Source organism: Pelodiscus sinensis, chromosome 5, assembly GCF_052426305.1.
Source record: "Pelodiscus sinensis isolate ZL-2025 chromosome 5, ASM5242630v1, whole genome shotgun sequence".
NCBI lineage: Eukaryota > Metazoa > Chordata > Testudines > Trionychidae > Pelodiscus > Pelodiscus sinensis.
The window spans coordinates 69,834,006-69,853,172 of record NC_143056.1 but is presented as its reverse complement, the minus strand read 5'-3'; the positions used below and the strand labels follow the sequence as shown (position 1 = coordinate 69,853,172).

Here is a 19,167-nt window from a genome sequence, read left to right as displayed (position 1 = left end):
AGCCAGCCCAGTAGGGGAGCTGGAGTCACCACAGTTCAGCAGGGGTTTGGGGCCATGGGAGCCCAACAGCCCAGCAAGGAAGCCAGGACTGAGGCAGCGGCATCCCAGCTGGGGACCTTGGGCCATGGCAGCTAGCCAAGCCTGGGCCAGTGGCAGGCAGCCTGGCTGGGGCTGGAAAGTTAGCCAGCAGCAGGCTGGGGAGCCAGTTGCAGGGGACCTCCTCTGGCCTGGCAAATACCCTCGTGTGGGGCCCGTCAGGTCCTGAGGATGCTGGATCAGGGAAGAAAAGCCAGTTGCCCCGGCACTGTCTTGGCGGGGGCAGGGGAAGCAGAGGCGCTACATCCCTAGTTCTCTCTCCATATCAAGTTGTTCAGGCTGACTAAGCAGTCTGGACCTTAGAGAGAAGACACCCAATTAACAGTGTGACCACATGGCGAGACACAGAACTGTGGACTTCCTGGGACAGTCTGGAGAGGAGTCCACTCTTGAAGTCATTTGCAAGTGGCATGGCTATGGATGTCTCTTATGAAAGGATATGTCTGTGCTGTGCTGTAGAGACAGGGAAAAAAACAACCCTGTGACAGTCTTGAACCCAAGTTGTTGTGTAGATATTTCCTCTTGGACTGGAGCTCAGGCTGTGAAACTCAGTAAGGAGGGTGTGGGTCTGAGACCAGGATTCAGCCTGAATGAGAAAATCTATACTGTTTTTAGCCCTGTAACACGAGTCCTGAGATCCTAAGTCATTTGGCCACTAGGTTTGGGGTGGCAGGGTTTGTCTATATAGATATGCTCTACTTACCTTGGATTTATGTCTATTTCTTTGACCCTTCCTCTGCTTGGGAACTAGCTTAGAGTATTGGAAGAGAACCTAGCGTTCAGCCACTGCACCAGATTCGATGGGGGCGAAACCCAGGTAGTGGATCTTCATTATTGTATTATGCTGTTTCTTCCCATTTCTAGTAAGCCTGCAGGAGGAACTATGAGCATGTGCCACATTTTCAGTTAAATGTTGCTGTACTTGCACAATTTGAGTCTTCCCTATGCAACATCTTCATGATGGCTTTTCTCCTTTTCTTCCTCCAGTTTGCCCCCGTCCACCGGAGCCTGAGAATGGAGGCTACAAATGCCATCCAACGCCTTGCAGTGACCCTCTGACATCTGACAGCGTCATAGAGTATGTGTGTGATGAAGGCTACATGCTAAAGGGAGATTACAAATACTTGACATGCAAGAATGGAGAATGGAATCCAGCCATGGAAATTAGCTGTAGGCTAAGCCAAGGTAAGTAATGCATTACAGCAAGTAGGGAGGGTAAGACAGTATTGGCTTCCATTTTAGACTGTCTTCTTTATAATGTGTATTTTCAGTATTTGATATCTATATTGCAGTAGTTCCCAAAGAACACACTAAGGTTGGGCCCATTGCCATTGATTGTTTCTACAGCACCTAGCACAATCTCAGCTCACAGTGTAAAAGACACAACTCCCCTTCCTCTCCTAATTCCTATTTGTCAAAGTCCAGCCCATGTTCCTCAGCACAGCAACATGGCCTATAAAGATCAGGGATGTGAAAGGTTAACCAGTTAACTGGTAAGCATCACCCTTAACGGGTGAGGCTTACTGGTTCCAGTTAAATGGTGGGAGCTGGGACGGCTCCCCACCCACCATGGGGCCCTCTGCCTGCCCCCTCTCTCAATTGGTTAACCAATTAAACATGATTGTACAGCCTTGTCCTGGATGCAGTTCTTCATCAAGGTTTGAGTGGAGGTTCCCATGTTAGCCTGCTGAGACGATAAATTCCATCTTGCCTCATTAAAGGTAAAGGGGCAGTAAGCAGCTGTATCGTGTACGCTTCCAATGCTGCCCCTCTGTCCCCTGGCAAGTTGACAAGACATCACCCTCTTTCTCTCTAATATCTTGGAAACGGACTGGGCTACAGGAACACTGAATACAGTACCTTCCTCATCTGAGCAAACTGCGTTCCTCATCTCCGTGTGTGTTTTCCTTCACCAGTGCTTTCTACACCCCTTTTGTCGAAGAGCTGATTTATTTGTTTTTGAACACTGCAGCCTGCAGCAGTGCAGAGCTCCATGGTGCTGTTCATCTTTGGCTTGGCCTGATGGATGGTGCTGATAGATTGTAGATGTTTTCTTTTTTTCCAAATGGAAACTAACAGCTTTTGTTATGTGCGGCTTTCCCAAGCTGGACAGGAAAGTAAAGCAGTCTGAAGAAAAATGTTATACAGCTGTGATTTAATTGTCCATGGGATTTCTAGTTTTAAAACACATATATACCCAGTAAAAGCTGGTGGGGGTGGAGCCCTTGTGAGCACATATACTGGTGGAATGACTCAGCAACAACAGATCGGATTCAAATCTTTTCTGCAGGGATTAGTGTTTATAAACCAGAAAGCAAAATGTTAATTTAATCAGAAAGCAAACAGAAAACACTTGAAGTTCACCTGAGCTCTGTGGCCTTTAGAACCTCCTATATTATTCCCAAAGATGTCCTTTTCCCTTCTGGCCACTCTTATAGCTCTTAACTCTGAGCAACAGTGCAAGGAGAGGGAACCAGAACCTGAAAATGTTCTTTCAATTCAGTGTGTAGAATTCAGTGTAAGAATTTCTCTCCCTCCCTCAGTCCCAGACCATGCAAGAAAACCCTTCACCATGGTAACTAGCCATGCTTGGACAGCATCCTTCCATTCCAGGACTGGTAATAACAGTGCCTGTTTCTCTAGTGTCACTGAGGATGGGTTAATTCATGACCTTAGTTGATGAACAATGTAGGGCCTCAAAACATTAGTGGAAGGGTAGTAAAAAAACCTATGAGAAATGAGGAGACTTCAGATCATGGGCTTCAACGCACACAGTCAGTCACATCTCAATCCACCTCTGATTGTCACACTACTTCACACCTGCCAGACCATATCACAGAAAATGCAGCCATACAGGAACATGGCGTGAAAACCTTGTCTACACAAAATGCCTGTTGCTCACAAGAGGTGCAGTAGAGCTGCTGCTGAACACAGTCTCTCCTTGGCTGTGCTTGCATTCAGGTATGCTCCACGCTAATGTGCCACACCTGCTGCTGACACTCATCTGTGAGCTTTTTTGGAATGCACGTGAGGCTTACTTGGCCAGTTACTTCTCTAGAGATAAAGGAGCAAAATGGGGAGGGGGGGGGGAGATGACAGAGAAAAGCAGTAGTTCAACACTTACCTTGTTAATGTGGCAAAAACTTCCTCCCACCCAAAACAAATCAAAGGAAAGAGCTGGCAGATGTCATTGGGGAGGGGAACTATTCTGTACTGCTCTGCCTCCAGCCCATTTGGCTGTCCCACATTCATGCAGACCTTCCATGCTTTCTTATAGACCTATGTAAAATCTCATTTAATTAGCTCGCAGTTGGCAGGAAGCTGCTGCAGCCTCCACCAGTTCAGGGTAACCTGTGAGCCTCATCCATTAAGGGGGAGGCTTACTGGTTAACCATTCACATCCCTATTCTCATTCCAGCCAGGAGAGGCGTTCCAGTCTCTGGAAACTGCACATGCTGGCGTGCCAAAACACCCAGAACGACGGGCTCTTTTGCAGTATTGCGTATCGACGCAGAGAAATTAATGCTATCGTATGTCCATTCTCGAGAGCAGGGACAGGCAAGATCTAGCAGGGATGGGCTGCACTGCCAGACCCCTCAGGCACAGAGCAGCCAGCCGCTTGAGAGCAGCACTGTGCTGCTTTAAGCAGTGTTGGGGGAAGGCGGAGGCTAATAGGAGCAGAGAATTTTGCTGTGGGTGGGGGCAGTGTCTGAAGCTTCTCCCACCACTCTCACCCCCCTGGGCCAAGCAGAGCCACAGGGAGCAGCCAGACATTTTGAGCAGCCTGGGAGGGTCCTGTAGGACTGCTGGCAGGGAGCTGCCTATAGAAGTGTTTCCTGACCAGAGCCTGTCTTTGGTACCCCACCCCCTCCCGCACCCCAACTTCCTGCTCCAGGTCACAACACCCTCCTTCACTCAAACATCCTCTTAGATCCCACACGCTCTCCTGCATCCCATTACCCTGAACTCCCTTTTGCACTCAGCCCTCGCCCCAGACTCCACACCCTCTCTGTAGAAAAGTTTGGCCCTTGATTACTCTTGGAATGGCTCCTCATCAAAAATTATTGCCCGCCCTTGCACAAGAGTCAGTCGTCTAAACCACCCCAAACATCTCTAGAACTTGAATGCTAGAGGAGTTTATTTGCACATATGGCTGTGTAGAATATAGTACAACCTGAAGGTTATCTGAGGTTTCTGCCTATATCTGAAATATTTTATCTTAATGACATGTCTAATGAAGACAAAGACAGTCCCCACGTGGTGAAGAGAATACTAGGTGGATGATTTTCTGACTAGGTAGCTAGTCTGGGAGATTCTGACTAGTCTGGGAGATTCCTGGATATGACCCTAGAGCCGTGGTCCCCAACACGGTGCCCGCGGGCGCCATGGCACCCGCGGGGGCATTTCTCTGCGCCCGCCAAGTGCTCAGGGCTGGCCTGGCCCCGAGCACGTGGTGCATGCGCGGTGCCGGAGCCGGCCCCGGGCGCGTGGTGCACGGTGAGCGCCGCCCCGGGGGCGCTGCGGATTGACCCCCCGCGGTGCATGGGGCGGAGGGAGAGAGCGCCAGCGCCTGCCCCGGGCGCGCGGCGCTTGGGGAAGGGGGAGGGGGTCAGAGCGCCAGCGCCGGCCCCGGGAATGCGGCTATGGGGGGGGCCCTGCTTGGGGGGGCCCCGGGCACCCGGCGGGCGAACAGCCACACCCCCTGGCGCCCAGCAACCCCAAATGGTTGGGGACCACTGCCCTAGAGCAATGGTTCTCAAAGTGTGGTCTAGACCATCTTGCAGGTGAGCCATGGGCGTGGGGCTTACACCCACACCCGTAGCAGGGAGCCTGCACCAGCTCTGCAGCCCCGCCCCCCTTCCCATGAGGTTGGAGCTCTAGTACTGGGTTCCCACTGCAGGGGGCAAGAGGAGTCCTGAGCCTTGCAGGCTGGATCTGGCTTGCAGGGGAAGGAAGCGGCTCTGCACACTGCCGCTTCCCCACCATGTGGGGGAACAGCAGCACAGGAAACTGCTTGCCTGGAGGCTTTCCCTGCTGCTCCCATTGGCTGGGATCATGGCCAGTGGGAACAGCAGGGGGTAGTGTCTGGGAGCGGCAGGAGGCACGGAACCAGGTAAGTGCCCCTCACGCCTAGACCCCGTATTTCCATCATCCTCACACACCCTCTCTCTTCTGCCCAGACCCCTGTATGCCCCGCTCACTCCTGTACCCTACCTCCCACCCTCAGCCTGCTCCTGCACCCATTTTGTCATGAGTGGTTGGCTGATGGTCCACAGAAATGTCTGTGTTGAGTGGGGTGGGCCAAAACATCTGAGAACCGCTGCAGTACAGGATTACTCACCAGTACATGTTTGTTAGGCTATGTCTGCACAAACACGGATCGTGGGACCAATCTAAGTGCTGGTATAGATTCTATGGCCACTTCTGCTCAGCTCTCGTGTCACGTTTTACCCGTGCCAAGCCATGGGGATTCCGATACTTTCCTTGGGGCGGACTGGTCCTTTGGCTGAGAATTCTGTTAACAGGAGCTTTTTCAGCTATTCAGCTTAAAACACCCTTCTGTTGCACTAAACTGTTGTTTTCCTCCCGTATTGTTATCAAGCCTCTTGGTAGCTGGCATTTAGCCAAACTATGTGTAGAGCCCTGCACCTGCATCTTTATCTGCAAAAATGAGCCACGGATATTCTCATCCACAGATGCAGATACTGGCAGATCTAAAATGGATATCTGCAGGTTTGCAGGGCTCTAACTGTATGTTTGGTAGTGATAGAGATGTAGCCGTGTTAGTCTCGTCTAGCTGAAACAAAAGACAGAACTATGTAGCACTTTAAAGACTAACAAGATGGTTTATTAGATGATGAGCTTTCGTGGGCCAGACCCACTTCCTCAGGGTAACTCGTTCTCTCCTAAATCTGCTCTTTTAGCCCTCCGACTTCTACTGGTCTTCCCTGAGACTCAGCTCCCTCTTTCAGAGGAGCCTTGTCCATAGCTTGTTCACATGATGTCTGTTCTGGGGCATGAGCCATTTACCTTCTGGTTTTTTTTGTTTTTTGTAGATAAAGATTCTACCCCGACAATCGGGGTGCCCACCCTCTCCATAGTGGCCTCCACAGCAAGTTCAGTAGCTCTGATCCTTCTCTTAGTTGTGTTGTTTGTTTTGCTGCAGCCAAAGCTAAAGTCTTTTCATCACAGCAGGTGAGTTCAATGGGAGAAAACTTTGACCAGAAGGTAGAGGCTGGGGGTATGGAATTTATCTACATGTGCAGGCCACAAGCGTGTTAGCTTTGTCTTGTTTTTGTCATCTTAATCCCATCACTCTTCTTTCCTTTCTCTGTCCTGTTCTTCTGCTGTTCTCATATTTTTTTCATCCTTTTCTGCTTTTCATCACCACTCTCTTCAAGTCTGTTGCTTTGTTGGTCTGATGGGTTTTTTTTATTTTTATTTTTATTTTTATTTTTTTAAATAAAATCTTGTGTCTTGATGAGCAGGGTCTGGTTTTAATAGCCATAAACATCTCATCCCTTTGCTTTAATAAATTTGTTGCTGGCAAGTTGATGAGTGAAGAACAGAGCCTCTTTTTATCTACAGAATAGATCTGCTACTGGCAGTCTTACCACAAGCTTCGCTTGCCCACTGCTCTGCCAACGTACCTTAACCCTTACCTGGAGAGGTTTAGTCTCCAGTCTCTGCCTGTCTTTGAGATCATTGAGGGTACGTCTAGACTACCGCGTTTTGTCGACGGAAGTTTTGTCGACAGATACTGTCAACAAAACTTCCTTCGACAAAGAGCGTCCAGACACATTGAGTTCTGTCGACAAAGCAAGCTGCTTTGTCGACAGAACTCCATAGTCTGGACGCAACGTTACAGGCAATAACACCTTCTGTCGACAGAGTTCTGTCGACAGAAGGTGTTATGCCTCGTAAAATGAGGTTTACCAGCGTCGACAAAACTGCTGAGTTGAACTCAGCGGTAGTGTAGACGCTGGTATAGTTTTGTCGACAAAAGTCCACTTTTGTCGACAAAACTAGGTAGTCTAGACACACCCTGAGGCTGCCAACCATAGTCAGCACTAACAGGTGCTAGTGGTTGTGTGATATGAATGGAGTCTATTGGAATCTGGGCCTAACTCCCCGAATTCTCTTCTTGTGGGGCAGTGCACTAAATGGAGCGGAGGAAAGGGCTATCCCCTTCCCCTGTTTAAACCATGGGCCTCACAAAGTCAGGGCATAGTGGAGCTGTCACTTCCCCCCCTTGGTGCACCCATTATTACTTCTAGCTGCCCCCACTTGTGTCTTCAGTGGTGAGGCCCAGGAATTACTGGGGGTGGAAAAGTTCTGTGGTTGGCACAGTGTCCATGGGCTGCAGGGAGCAAAGAGAAGCAGTCTGCCCCGCAGGTCCCCTGAACTCAAGTACAGCTCTGGGTTTGGGTGGTGCTTTGCTTCTCCGTTCCGATGGCTACTGTTTTCCCCTGCCAGCCATTTGCTCTTCTGTCTCTGCTTCTAACTGTTCAATGTAAGAAGATACCCACACCCTGTTGGGCTGTCCTGTAGTCAGCCACCTTCCTTTGCCAGTGTTGAATGATTACCAAGGTCAGAGTCTGTATATTGACATCTGCCCCATCCCCTGCCAATGCCCAGCTCAACATGCAAGAGATCCCTCAGTTGCTTCTGTGGCAGTAAATTGTGCTGATTCCACTAAACAAAGGTACTCACCGGGCAAAGTAAAACTGATTATTCAGGAGTTTGTGCTGTAAGCGCACGTACTTGATTATCCCTGCTAGGGGAAAGTTTAAAAAAAAAAAAAAGCAGGACATTTGCCTTCCTGACCTGGGAAAAGACAGCTGTACGTGGAGGTGGGGAGGGAGCCATATTTCAACTGCTGCCATTGCTGGAGGTCTACTCTGCTGTGCTGCCCTTCTATGGTTGGGTACAGGCTTGTCTTCTGAACCAGTCACTGCTGCACCTTAAGCACATGGTGTGGTGGGCTGATGAGCAGCCAGGAGGGCATTGCCTCATTGCATGGCAGCACAAGGAAGTGGGTGACTTGTTTTTATTGGGATCTGGGTAAAATCCAGTCCCTGTTGAGCTGTGTGATTGGGATAAGGAAGGGTTCCCTCCTGGCGTGGTGGGGGCTCAGATGCAGTAATACACTCAATTTTCTTCTGTTCTTTCAAGACGTGATCAAGGTGTATCTGGGGATCAGGTCTCCATGATGGTGGATGGTGTCCAGGTGGCCTTGCCGTCCTATGAAGAAGCAGTGTATGGCAGCGCAGGGAACTGCATTCCGCCCTCGGATTCGCGGGTACAGATTGTGCTGTCAGAGGGAGCCGGGCAGACTGGAACAAGTGAGATGCAGCAGCAACAGCAGCAGGACCTAGGGGCTCGTGACTGCTTTGTTGGCGAGGATGAGACCCCAGGACACTCTGGACTGTGTGAAGCCAGTGGCTCCCAGCGCTCTGAAACTGTTCTCGTGCACCAGGCCACCACGTCTTCCTGGGTAGCTGGCATGGCTAGCAGCAGACCGGTGCACAGAGATGCTCAAGACTCAGAAAGCAGTGATATACAAAGCCTTTTATCACTCACTTCCTCTGAGGAGTACACAGACGGTAGGTGATACGAACCGAGAACACTGAATGAAACCCTGTGAATAAGAATAGCTGCTGCAGTGCAGCTAGCTAGGATGAGAATTAGAAGGGCCGTTGAGTTTTGTGCTTCAGGGAACAGGCTGGTCACCAGCTGAGGGTTAAGAAATTTCCCTGCCTCCACTGTACAATATTTTGTAATTAGAGGCAGACTGGGGATGCTACATCTTCCTCCAAAGCATTCCGCATTGGCCAGCATTGAAGGCAAGATGCCTGACTAGAAGGGCCAAAGGTCTGTTCTGACGTGGTGCTGCGTCTGTTCTCGAGTTAGTCAATTACAAAGAACTTTTGCCCCTGCAGTACAATGAAAATGCAGTGCAGTTCTATTCAGCGGCAACTGCTGTTCAGAGGGCGGGGAGAGAGAGGGACGGCACTCATTTGAAAATGAGCTCTTTACACTTCTGAGGCTCCTCCGTTTGGGGAACTGTAACTGACAAGGCAAGAGACTGGCTGGCATAGTGCAGAAAGCAGTACAGACCCAGAGCACAAGCCTAGTTTGAAGTCCTAAGAGGAAAGAGATGTGATGGTCTTGTGCCTCATCCCATAATGGATGGGATTCCACATACCAGCCTTCTGGATTCTCAGGGCTCTGTGGAAGGAAAAGCTTTAGATGGACAGGGCTGATATAGAGACACAACAAAGCTCAGTTAGACCCACAAGGTCAAGACGTGTAACTGGCTTGTAGCTAGCACAAAGCAGAAGTTTGTTTTCTATTGCCGCAAGCCCAGTAGCCATCAGTAACATGACTTGGAACCCTGCTCAACAATAAAACCTCAAAGGTTATTTCCCCTTCAGGGAGGGAAATAGAAAAATGCACAGATATGGGTGAAAAACCTCAACCCTAGGTAAGAGAGTGGGGGGATAGTGTTGCCAATAGCTGATCCAGTCGGCCTTTCACACTGGTAGAATAGGCAGACAGTCCATGTGTTCCATGGTGACTAGCACTGCTTTTAAGTCGCTGTTTAAGGCACCTCTTAGCAGGGCAGATTGCTATAAGCTGGGAATGGGTGTCGGGATGGCTCAATTAATGATTACTTGTTCTGTTCACTCCCTGGGGGGCACCTGGCATTGGCCACTGTCAGCAGACAGGATACTGGGTTAGATGGATCTTTGGTCTGGGACTCAGTATGGCCGTTCTTATGTTCCAAGGTAGACTAACCAAAAGGTTAGCTTACTGTGTCAGATTGTGCTGTATTGCCAGTGCAACCTCCTCTGCTTAGGAACTTGCTTGGCTGTAGTTAAAGGTTAACTTGCCACAGGCCTGTTTGCAGTCATCCTTGTTGCTAAGCTAAGACAATACAACTGCTGATCTCAAGCCTGCTGAGAGAGCAGGCGTGGGAAGAAGTGCTGCCTGGTGTTGGAGGGGCGATTCTGCACTACCCACAGACAGGAAGTCCCCAGCTTACGAATGGGTTGTGTTCTGAAAGTTCGTTTGTGAGTTGGTTAGTTTGGAACTGGGAACACATTTTGCCATAGACTCAATGTTATAAATGGTGGTTAGGTTCCCAGGTGAGCTCACAAAAGCCTATTTAACCCATAATGTAGCTGAAATACTGTACACTTGCAATGAAAAATAGTAGAAATGGGGTGTGTGTTTTTAAATTTAACTTTGAATGCTGGTGCTTGAGGAAAGGCAGGTTTAATTAGAGGAGGATGAGGAGGTAGGTGGAGATTCTGAAGGGGACTCCTGGGCGCGCAGATGTAAGTGGGATGCTTGTAACTCGGAGAGTGTCTCTACAGCTGTGGGAAAGGCCGTAACTTACACCCTGTCTGTGCACTTTGCTGCCACCTGCTAGAAGTTCCAGGGAGTTACTCATGTAAAGTCTGACCTCTCTTTTTTTCTTTTTCTTCCCAGATATTCCATTGTTGAAGGAAGCATGAGACCTGCTGCACTTGTTTAGCCTTCTCCCTCTTGATTTCTCCTTCTTCCTTGGGCTGCAAGCGTTCTGTGCAGCCTTCCCCACCTTCACCAGCTGGGCCCTGGATACCTCCAAGCAGAGAACCTTCAGCTGAAGATCTAAGGGATGTCACCAGGTTGTCTCCTCCTTGCACCGGTTGGGTTGGTGTGGTGTCAGCCTCCCCATCCCATTTGCATTAGGGGCTTGAGTAATGTAATGGGTTTGAGCTTCTCCCTCTTCTTCCCTCCCTGTGCCAGATGTTTGACAGCAGCTGCTGGAGAGCTGCTATTTACTTGTGCCTTTCTCCTCACACCGGCTTGTTGCAGCTTCTCACAGGCCTCACTAGCTCTTTAGCAGCCCCGAGAGCAGGGGCCAAGAACTGCTTGCTCATTGGGTGCAGACATCGCTTATGTTAAAGGCCTTTCTTCCAGTATCCTCTCGGCGTCTAGGGCAGGACAGCACTCCCAAGAGGGCCAGACCTGGTCTTGGGGAGAAGTTCCGATATGGGTGATTTACACTATCCAGCAGTGCTCATAGTTTTTAAAATAAAGTGGTATGTTCTGTAATTTAGTTGCATATTAACAGTTCGGCATCAATGACTATTGTAAAGGCAGAGAAGTCTTGACATCTTCCACAAAATTTTTGGAAACACTTGAAGATTGTTTCTTCCTTCTCTTTTCTTTCTTTGTTGTCCCCCATCTCCCTCGCCCCCCTCCCCCAAATTTACATACACCCTTGATATAGGAGAGTGATGGTCCCTCTGCAAGATTCCACTCCAGAAAATCCCACTGTCGTACTTTCATTGGCCTCACAATCTACTTTGTTTTCTGAAGCCTGGGTCTGGGGCTACTCTGAGAAATGTTAGTACTTCCTCCCAGTGCTGCTCTAGCACAGTCCTGATGCTAGACTCTAGGAGAATTTCTGAAAAAAAGCTAGCTGTAGACAAGGCCTAGAAGCAAGAAGACTCGTGGTACAACCCTGAGTACCTGATCTCCAGTTAAAAGGCCTGTGTTAGCTGCAGGTTAGTCACGTTGCCCTGACAGTGTGCCAGGATTATGCCCAGTGTATCCAAAGGCCTGCCCTTTTGCAGGTATCAGGTGACTGACATTTTTTAAAAAAAATTATGGCTATTCCGCAGGACTGCTTGGGTTTGCCAGACACCAGCAACTTTAACTTGGACAGTAAAAATGGACATGTAATTTAGACACATTGTCCCTTTCTCTCTCTGTGTTCCAGGATCATTAGGTCTTTTTGATATGTAATCTGGATTTGCTGGCCATTACGTTTGGTCATAAGAACATAATATCTCTGGTCAGCAGAGATATTAACATCGTCAGCTAATGTTGGGGTTTGTGCTTAGCATCCCCAATTACCTGGCAAGAGATACCATAACACAAAGTACTCAAGTACTGAATAGCTTCGTTACCTTACAGGGAAAGAGTTGTGCTGCTGTTTTATCTTAATGGGACCTCTTTGTGCATGTGGAGCTGCTCCAACATGCGGGCTTCTTTTCATGGGGTGGGAGAACACTGTACTTGCTGAACCCCTTCTGACAAGTGCATTTGATACAGCTTGGTTGTGTGGCCAGTATGGAGAGAGCAGAGCAATTTTTAAACAGAGACTTGGAGTAGGCCTCTACCTAGACCAGAGCATGCATTTCAATGACTCTTTTGACAGAGCCTTCGTAAAATATGCCTAGGAACGCACTACTCTCGCCTTGTACATAGGGCCTGGTGTGATGTACTGGAGGTCGTCACTTGAGTAACTTCCTGCCTGAATGATGCTGCATAGGGAGAGTTGTGTCTCATGGCCACATTAGTGTTTGGGGCTTGGTGTTGCATTTAAAGGAGGTAAGCAGAGAGGACAAGAGAACAGCTCTCTGGCAGTTAGTCCCAGCAGCTATGCTCTGCCTCTCAAAGTTTTGTGCAGTTCACGAGCCAGACTAAGACGCAAAGGTCTGGGGATGGAGGTGTGTGTGCTCTCCACAGCACCCTGGCGGGGGATCAACCTGCAGTCCGGGGATGGAGGTGTGTGTGCTCTCCACAGCACCCTGGCGGGGGATCAACCTGCAGTTGCCACAAAGGGAAACCAGTGAATTTGTATTTGAAATGGAGGGAGCAATGAGATGGGACTTTACTCAGCAAGTGGTGGCATCTGGGTGAATACCTCAGCCCCCCATTTCCCTGTCCTTCATAATTCTACTCCCTATCCAGAGCAGTGACTGTCTTAGAATACTTAAGTGTTACATAACACTTTAAAATGGATTATTGCTGCAGTAAAGCTCCAGCTACAACTGGCAGGGATTGGCTGCAGTATATAGCCAGCAAACTGTCTCCTCTGCTCATTAAATTCCCTGCTGCACTAGCCTGTTAATTCCCAGGACAGCTGTACCAGTGCTGTGTATATGGGGAATAGCTCTATTCCCCCATGCTGTGTAGCTCTTAAATTAAATCGCAAGAATTGTTTTAAAGAGACACTGTCAAGTTAAAAGTATTAGATTTTAAACTTCACTAGGTCTGTCAAGCGATTAAAATAATTAATTGTGATTAATCGTGCAATCAAATAGTAAGACTCCAGCTGGCCCCTGGCTCCAGGTTGCACGGCCCCTTTGAAACTGCCGCAGCATTTCAAAGGGGCAACGACGCAGAAGCCCAGGATCAGCTGTGCGGCACGGCCTCTTTGAAATGCTGCCCTGGCATTTCAAAGGGGCTGCGCAACACAGAGCCTGGGATCAGCTGGAGTCCCCAGCTGACCCCAGGCTATGTGCAGTGCCAGCACCGGGGCATTCAACGGGGCAGCACCACGGGAGCCCAGGATCAGCTGGTGTCCCCAGCTAATCCTGGGCTCTGCTCATGCTGACGCTTTGAAACGCAGCAGTGGCATTTTAAAGGGGCAGCGTTACAGGAAGCCTGGGGCCATCTGGGGACTCCAGATGATCCCAGGCTCCCTCTGTGCTGCCCCTTTGACACACCATCGTGGTGTGTCAAAGGGGCAGCTCCGTGAAAATGCCTGCGATTAATGCACGTTAAAAAAAAATGCGTTAATTGTGCTCTGCGTTAATTGTAGGCGTTAACACATGTTAATTGACAGCACTATTCTTTACCTGTTATAACACTGTAGGTTAGTGCAAGAATTTGACTTTCACTGTCCTTGGTGGTTTTGTTTCTGGCTCACTTTGGACAATAAAAATCAAATTTGTTTCATTTCCCGTTTACTGGTGCTGCAGCATTTGACCTTCAGACAGTGCAGATATAAGTGTACTACTCTGTAAACTTGTATCTACTGCAATTTTAAAAAAATCAATGTTTTGAAACTGTCTTAATTTTAAAATTATTCTTCTACAAAATCAAATTTTTGTAAGTGTCCCTATAACCTGCTCTCTCACTTCTTACCAAAGTGCAAAGACTGTCCATGTTTTCTTCTCTTCAAACAAATTCGAAAGAGAATGAAAAAGCTCTTTAACTTACGCTTGCCTGGTAAAGCAGCTGGGTGCAAAGGCCGAGTGCCACGCTAACAGGGTTTTCAGCGAACAGAAGAGCAGCATTTCCTTAATGAAGCTGGAATTTGATCCCAGGGCCAGACCTTGTTCTGAATGCCAAAACTGAGAGTCATGCACCTCATAGAGTGGCTGTGCCCACTAATCTCCACCCACAATAGAGTGGTTAGCCCCAGTCTGAGCACTAATCAACTGGGAAAAAACAGCAGAAGGAAGTATAGATTCCCCAGAGTTTCTTTCCTGGATGGCAGAGTGGAGGGGAAGAGGGAAAAGATGTGGCTGTAGTCTCCATAATCAGCAGACCTAGACAGTGAATGTATCTTTGACTAAGGAGCCTAAAAGAGCTGCTACTGATAATGGAGCATGGCCTATGGTGGGGAGATCTAGATGTAGGATGCTGGCTTCCTAGTAATCTTCAGTGCCCATAGAGGCCTGTGTGGTGGCAGAAAACCAGCGTGCCACTTTCCTCTGTGGAAACATCCATGCAGACTGGAGCCATTAGATCCAATGAAAGCCAGAAGAAATAGGGACAGTATTTAAATTGTCTTGCCTTCCCAAGCATACAGCTTCTGAATTTACTTACCTATACAATGAGAGAGAATAAGGAGGGGAAGAAACTGTTTGAATACTTACCTGCTTAATTAAGAGAAACTCCTTTTTCTTTCCCCTTACTGAGTAATATGTGAACTGTTACCTGCATACCTTTAAAGTCTAAAGGAGGCTTGAAAGTACAGGAATCAATGTCTGGGGAGGGAAGAAAGCTAGAATCAGTGAGAGGCTACACACTCAGGACTCCCATTTTAGTCAATGGGAGTAAGGATTGCAGGACTTGACCTTAAGGAACCTTTGGTTATGAGCTCTCCCATAACATGTTAGCGTTAAGTTGGAGTGAAGAATTGGAGTGGAATTGCTTGCTGTTCTCATAGAAGAGAGTATTCAAAAGAAGACAGTCCCGCATAACAATCCCAACAGGATGCAGTTTTGTGTTGTCTTCTACATGCTGTACCCTGAAATTCTTAACAGAAACATTCAAATGATTTAATTATATGCAAAAATTAAAAACAGCTAGCACGTATTAAAATAATGAGGTACAAAACTTAAAGGGACACTGTCAGGAGAAATGTACACTCTTACTATGTGCAATAGAAACTCTTCCATGATTTCCTTTCTATTCTAATTGAAAGGTTTTCTTTTAAAAAAAGAGAGAAGATTCCTCTGCTGTGTTTGCAATTCAGATATTACAGCAGCAGGCTAGTGTGGGAGATACAAAAAGTGAAACTGATCACAAATGAAAGAACGGGATTCATCTCTTTTCAGTGCCCAGATTATGAAGTGCAAAATTGATTAAAAGCCAACTTTAATCATACCAGTGTTGGAATAGTTGAAAGGGCTTAGTAACAGGTAAGGGAACTGTGGTGGGTAAGGGCCTCGCTCCACTGCACGTGGAAGGAGCAGTGTTCCACAGCGTTCTCCTTTGTGGGAATGCTGCAAAATTCGAGCTCTGTGGATCTGGGACAGAGCAGTGCCAGAGGATTCCCATCCTTTCAAACCACAGGAAACTTGCAACGTAACATTACACTGTGAGCATCATCTTTCATGTTTCCGATTGGACGTGCACATTCTCAGGGTTTCCCCATTTAACAATTCATCATCTGTATTGCAGGAATTTTGTGCATTTGTAACTGTGACTTGGCCTCACAGCACATGGAGTAATTTGGGAGGATGAGAAGTATTAACATTATTCCAGAAGGCTTCAGTGTGGAGAATTTGGGTCAATTTGAACCGGGACTCAGTGAGCACCACATGTTCTGCTGTAAGATATAAGCTGGGCTGGGTGATCATTGCTGAGAGTACAGATGAGAGAGAGCCTAAGAGAACCTGGGTGAGCCAATAGGCACTGTTAAAAGCTGTGAGCAACCCTGCAGGTGATTGGAACTGGGCCCAAATACATATAATGAAGAGTCCACAAATCCTCCACGAAAAATGTGGAGACACAGCAAGACAGAAATGTTCAGATATCCTTGCTGATTTGTTTACATCATCTCACATTTAAAAATTAATCTGAAAAATTAGGGTTTTATTTTTGGATAGCAATTGTTTTATTAATATTCTTCACACAGCTGAGACACCAGAACTAGTATAATCAGTTTCACTTCCTGGCTCTCAGACACCAACACAATAAATTTCATCTGCAAAAAAGGAATTGCAGCTTAAACTGGATGAAAACAAGTTTCACAAGAAACTTGTACTTAAACATCAAGTTCTCTCTGTAAAAGGCTTTGGAAGTTCAGAGAGGCTGCCTAATGCTGGCTTCATTTCAGGGAATGGTTTTTGTACTGGAAATGAACCCTCTCCCAACATTTCAGAACCTTATTTTTAAAAAACCCAAATGTCTAGAATCACTGTCCTACTCTCACCCCTCCTGGGACAAAGCATGTAAGTCTCCCAGACACCTCTTCAGCGAGCTCTTGCATCCTGCTTCTAACTTGGCCTTCTGGATCACTTTTAACAGGTTACATGTGGTTGCACCAGAGTGGATGTGTCTGAATTACACTGATGCTCTTCTATTTTAATATATGCTTTTTGCTTTGGTCCAAGTGTCCCCCACAGAGAGGGGGCAATCTGATTCTGCTGGAAATAATGCTTTATTTTTTATTTTCAACTTTACGTAAGAGTTCAAACCAAACACAAAGATGAAATGTCTGTGGAGCAGACACTCTGATACCATGGGCAGACTGCAAGTAGTTACAGATAGGGAAGCTTGGTTGCCTTCAATACATTAATTTGTCTTCTGGATTTTATCTGAATTACACCACTATGGAATTGTTTGTGGAATGGTACTCTTCTATGTGGGATTTTAAAACACATGAAATATAATTGATGCTGTGCAGGATGTCACTCAATCAGTTTTATTTTGCTTTATTTTATATATATTTTCTGGTATCCTGTACATTGCAGTGGGTGTGAAGATAGTATTTTAATATTTGTACAAAGTTTAATTTAATTTTAATTGTTCTATGTATATAACTGCATTTCTAAATTAAAATCCTTTTGAAGTGAATGTCTAACCTCTGTCGTGTGCTTCTTAAATATTCAGGGAAAGCTTTATCTGGCACTCATGGGGAATGGAGCTTGCCAGTTAATCAAATAGGCCGGATACTCGAGCTTATTGCTTTGTCCCAGGGAAGATTTGGCAATCTCCCCTGAGCCACAGAGCTGTCCTACACGGCAGGCAGAGGAGTGGGCTGGGAGCCCTCCAGCAGAGCTGTCACCCGGCATGAGGAAGGAGGCACCTGAGGATGACAGTAGTTGGCATTGCCAGCTGTCAAAAGTCTCGCAACGGCCAGAGGCATCAAGCTGGCTGGCTAGACAGGCAGGAGTGGGGCACACGTGCCCAAAGATGTGGGGATATGATGGCTGAGGGCAATGTCCTGCTAAACTCAGGGTTGTGAGTTCAATCCTTGCGGAGGCCATTTAGGGATTTGGGGCAAAAATTTGTCAGGGATGGTGCTTGGTCCTGCTGTGAAGGCAGGGGACTGGACTCGATGACTTTTCAAGGTCCCTTTCAGTTCTAGGAGATAGGCAGTCTCCATTAATTTATTTAATTTAATGTTAAGTAACAGTTTTTCCAGGAATTCAAGTGCCAGATAACCAAGCTTTTCCTGTATATAAAAGATATTCTTTGGTCTCATGCTGTTTTGAGTTGAGTGAAGAGACCAGCCAGCAAGTTATTTGAAAATACTCTACACTTCTTTAGCACCTTCCATCTGGGGATCTCCAAGCATATTGCAGATGGTGAATGAAGCCTTAACACACCTAGGAAGTAAAGTTATTACATATGAGCCAACAGGGAGCAATTAAGTGTCTCCCCCCCCCCCCCCAAGGTGACCCTGGCTCAGTGACAGTCTCAAGAATTATTCCATAGCTTTTGAATTTCAATCTGTTCATTTCAATAAAGATAACGCACAATCTATGAAACTGACACAGTGTGTCTTGTGCTCTCAGCCTTAAACTATAGAGAAGAAAGCCCTGATCTGATTTGGATACACTGCTATAGCATGCCATTCTTCCTGGGCAGTGGAAAACTGGAATTGCCGGGTGTGATGTTACTGGCGTGTGCCAAGGACCTATGGAAAAACGGACCTACTCTCACCAATTTTGTCCCATTTGTGTTTCCCTAAGACCTCGGTGCTAGTGACTTCCAGGTACATGTGCATATCCACTATAAATTGTTACCCAAACCAAGAATATGCCCCAGGGAATGGACGATCTTAGGCTTCTGTCCCTGGCTGCACCCTTAACAAAGTGGAACCCAGCCTGTGCACAGCTGCCACACGTGGCTGTGCAACTGCACAGTAACTTCTTCCTTGCATTCCAATAGGAGGGCCCAGCCTTTTCCCCTGTGGGATGCATAAGGGATGGAATCTGGGCAACGTGACTTGGAATGTGGGTGGGTGACGGGGAGGAAGGAATATTCCATGAAGCAGGAGGTGTTTGCTGCATGTGGTTGGGCGGATCTCCCAGTGAAACAACGGTTGGTATTGAGGGGACTTGGTTTGGGAGAGATGTAATGAAGAGTAATGAACTGGGCTGATATACATTAGTTTTAGCCTAAAAACAGGTTGAGGTATCTTGATCCTGGCACCAGATTCTCTGACTAGCCAATTGGAAGGGGCTGAGATTTCCTGAGACAAACTCTGGAGCAATTTTCGGGTGCGGTTCTTCCATATACCTATCTATTGGGTTTCCACACGTAGGCCATGTGATACGGAGCTCTGACCCTGCATGAGGATGTCCCATTCTAATCTCAGTTGATTTACTAACTTGCTACATGAACTTGAACAAAATACTCTGCTTCCCTCTACCATTAATTACTGCAGCATCATAGGTATTCACGCAATTTACAATGGTAGGAACACTGGGGCGAGGAGCCTCGTGAGTGTGAATGTTCTAAGTTAGCAGATCAGAACCCATAAAAATGGTGGCACAAGAGAAGGCAGCAGTGACAAGCCAGCAATGGAGGAAGGACATTTGG

At 47.4% G+C, this 19,167-nt stretch overlaps 1 protein-coding gene across 1 annotated transcript in view; it reads left to right on the top strand.

Annotated features, from left to right (window-relative positions):
• The window catches only part of SUSD6 (sushi domain containing 6), a 122,060-nt gene extending 109,416 nt beyond the window's left edge, over positions 1-12,644 (top strand). The window contains exons 3-6 of the mRNA XM_006130295.5: positions 1,084-1,281; positions 6,153-6,291; positions 8,272-8,702; positions 10,594-12,644. Of these exons, the coding sequence (XP_006130357.1) occupies positions 1,084-1,281; positions 6,153-6,291; positions 8,272-8,702; positions 10,594-10,619 (794 nt within the window). The 3' untranslated portion in view covers positions 10,620-12,644. The remainder of the gene's footprint in view (positions 1-1,083; positions 1,282-6,152; positions 6,292-8,271; positions 8,703-10,593) is intronic.
• Positions 12,645-19,167: the final 6,523 nt, after the last annotated feature.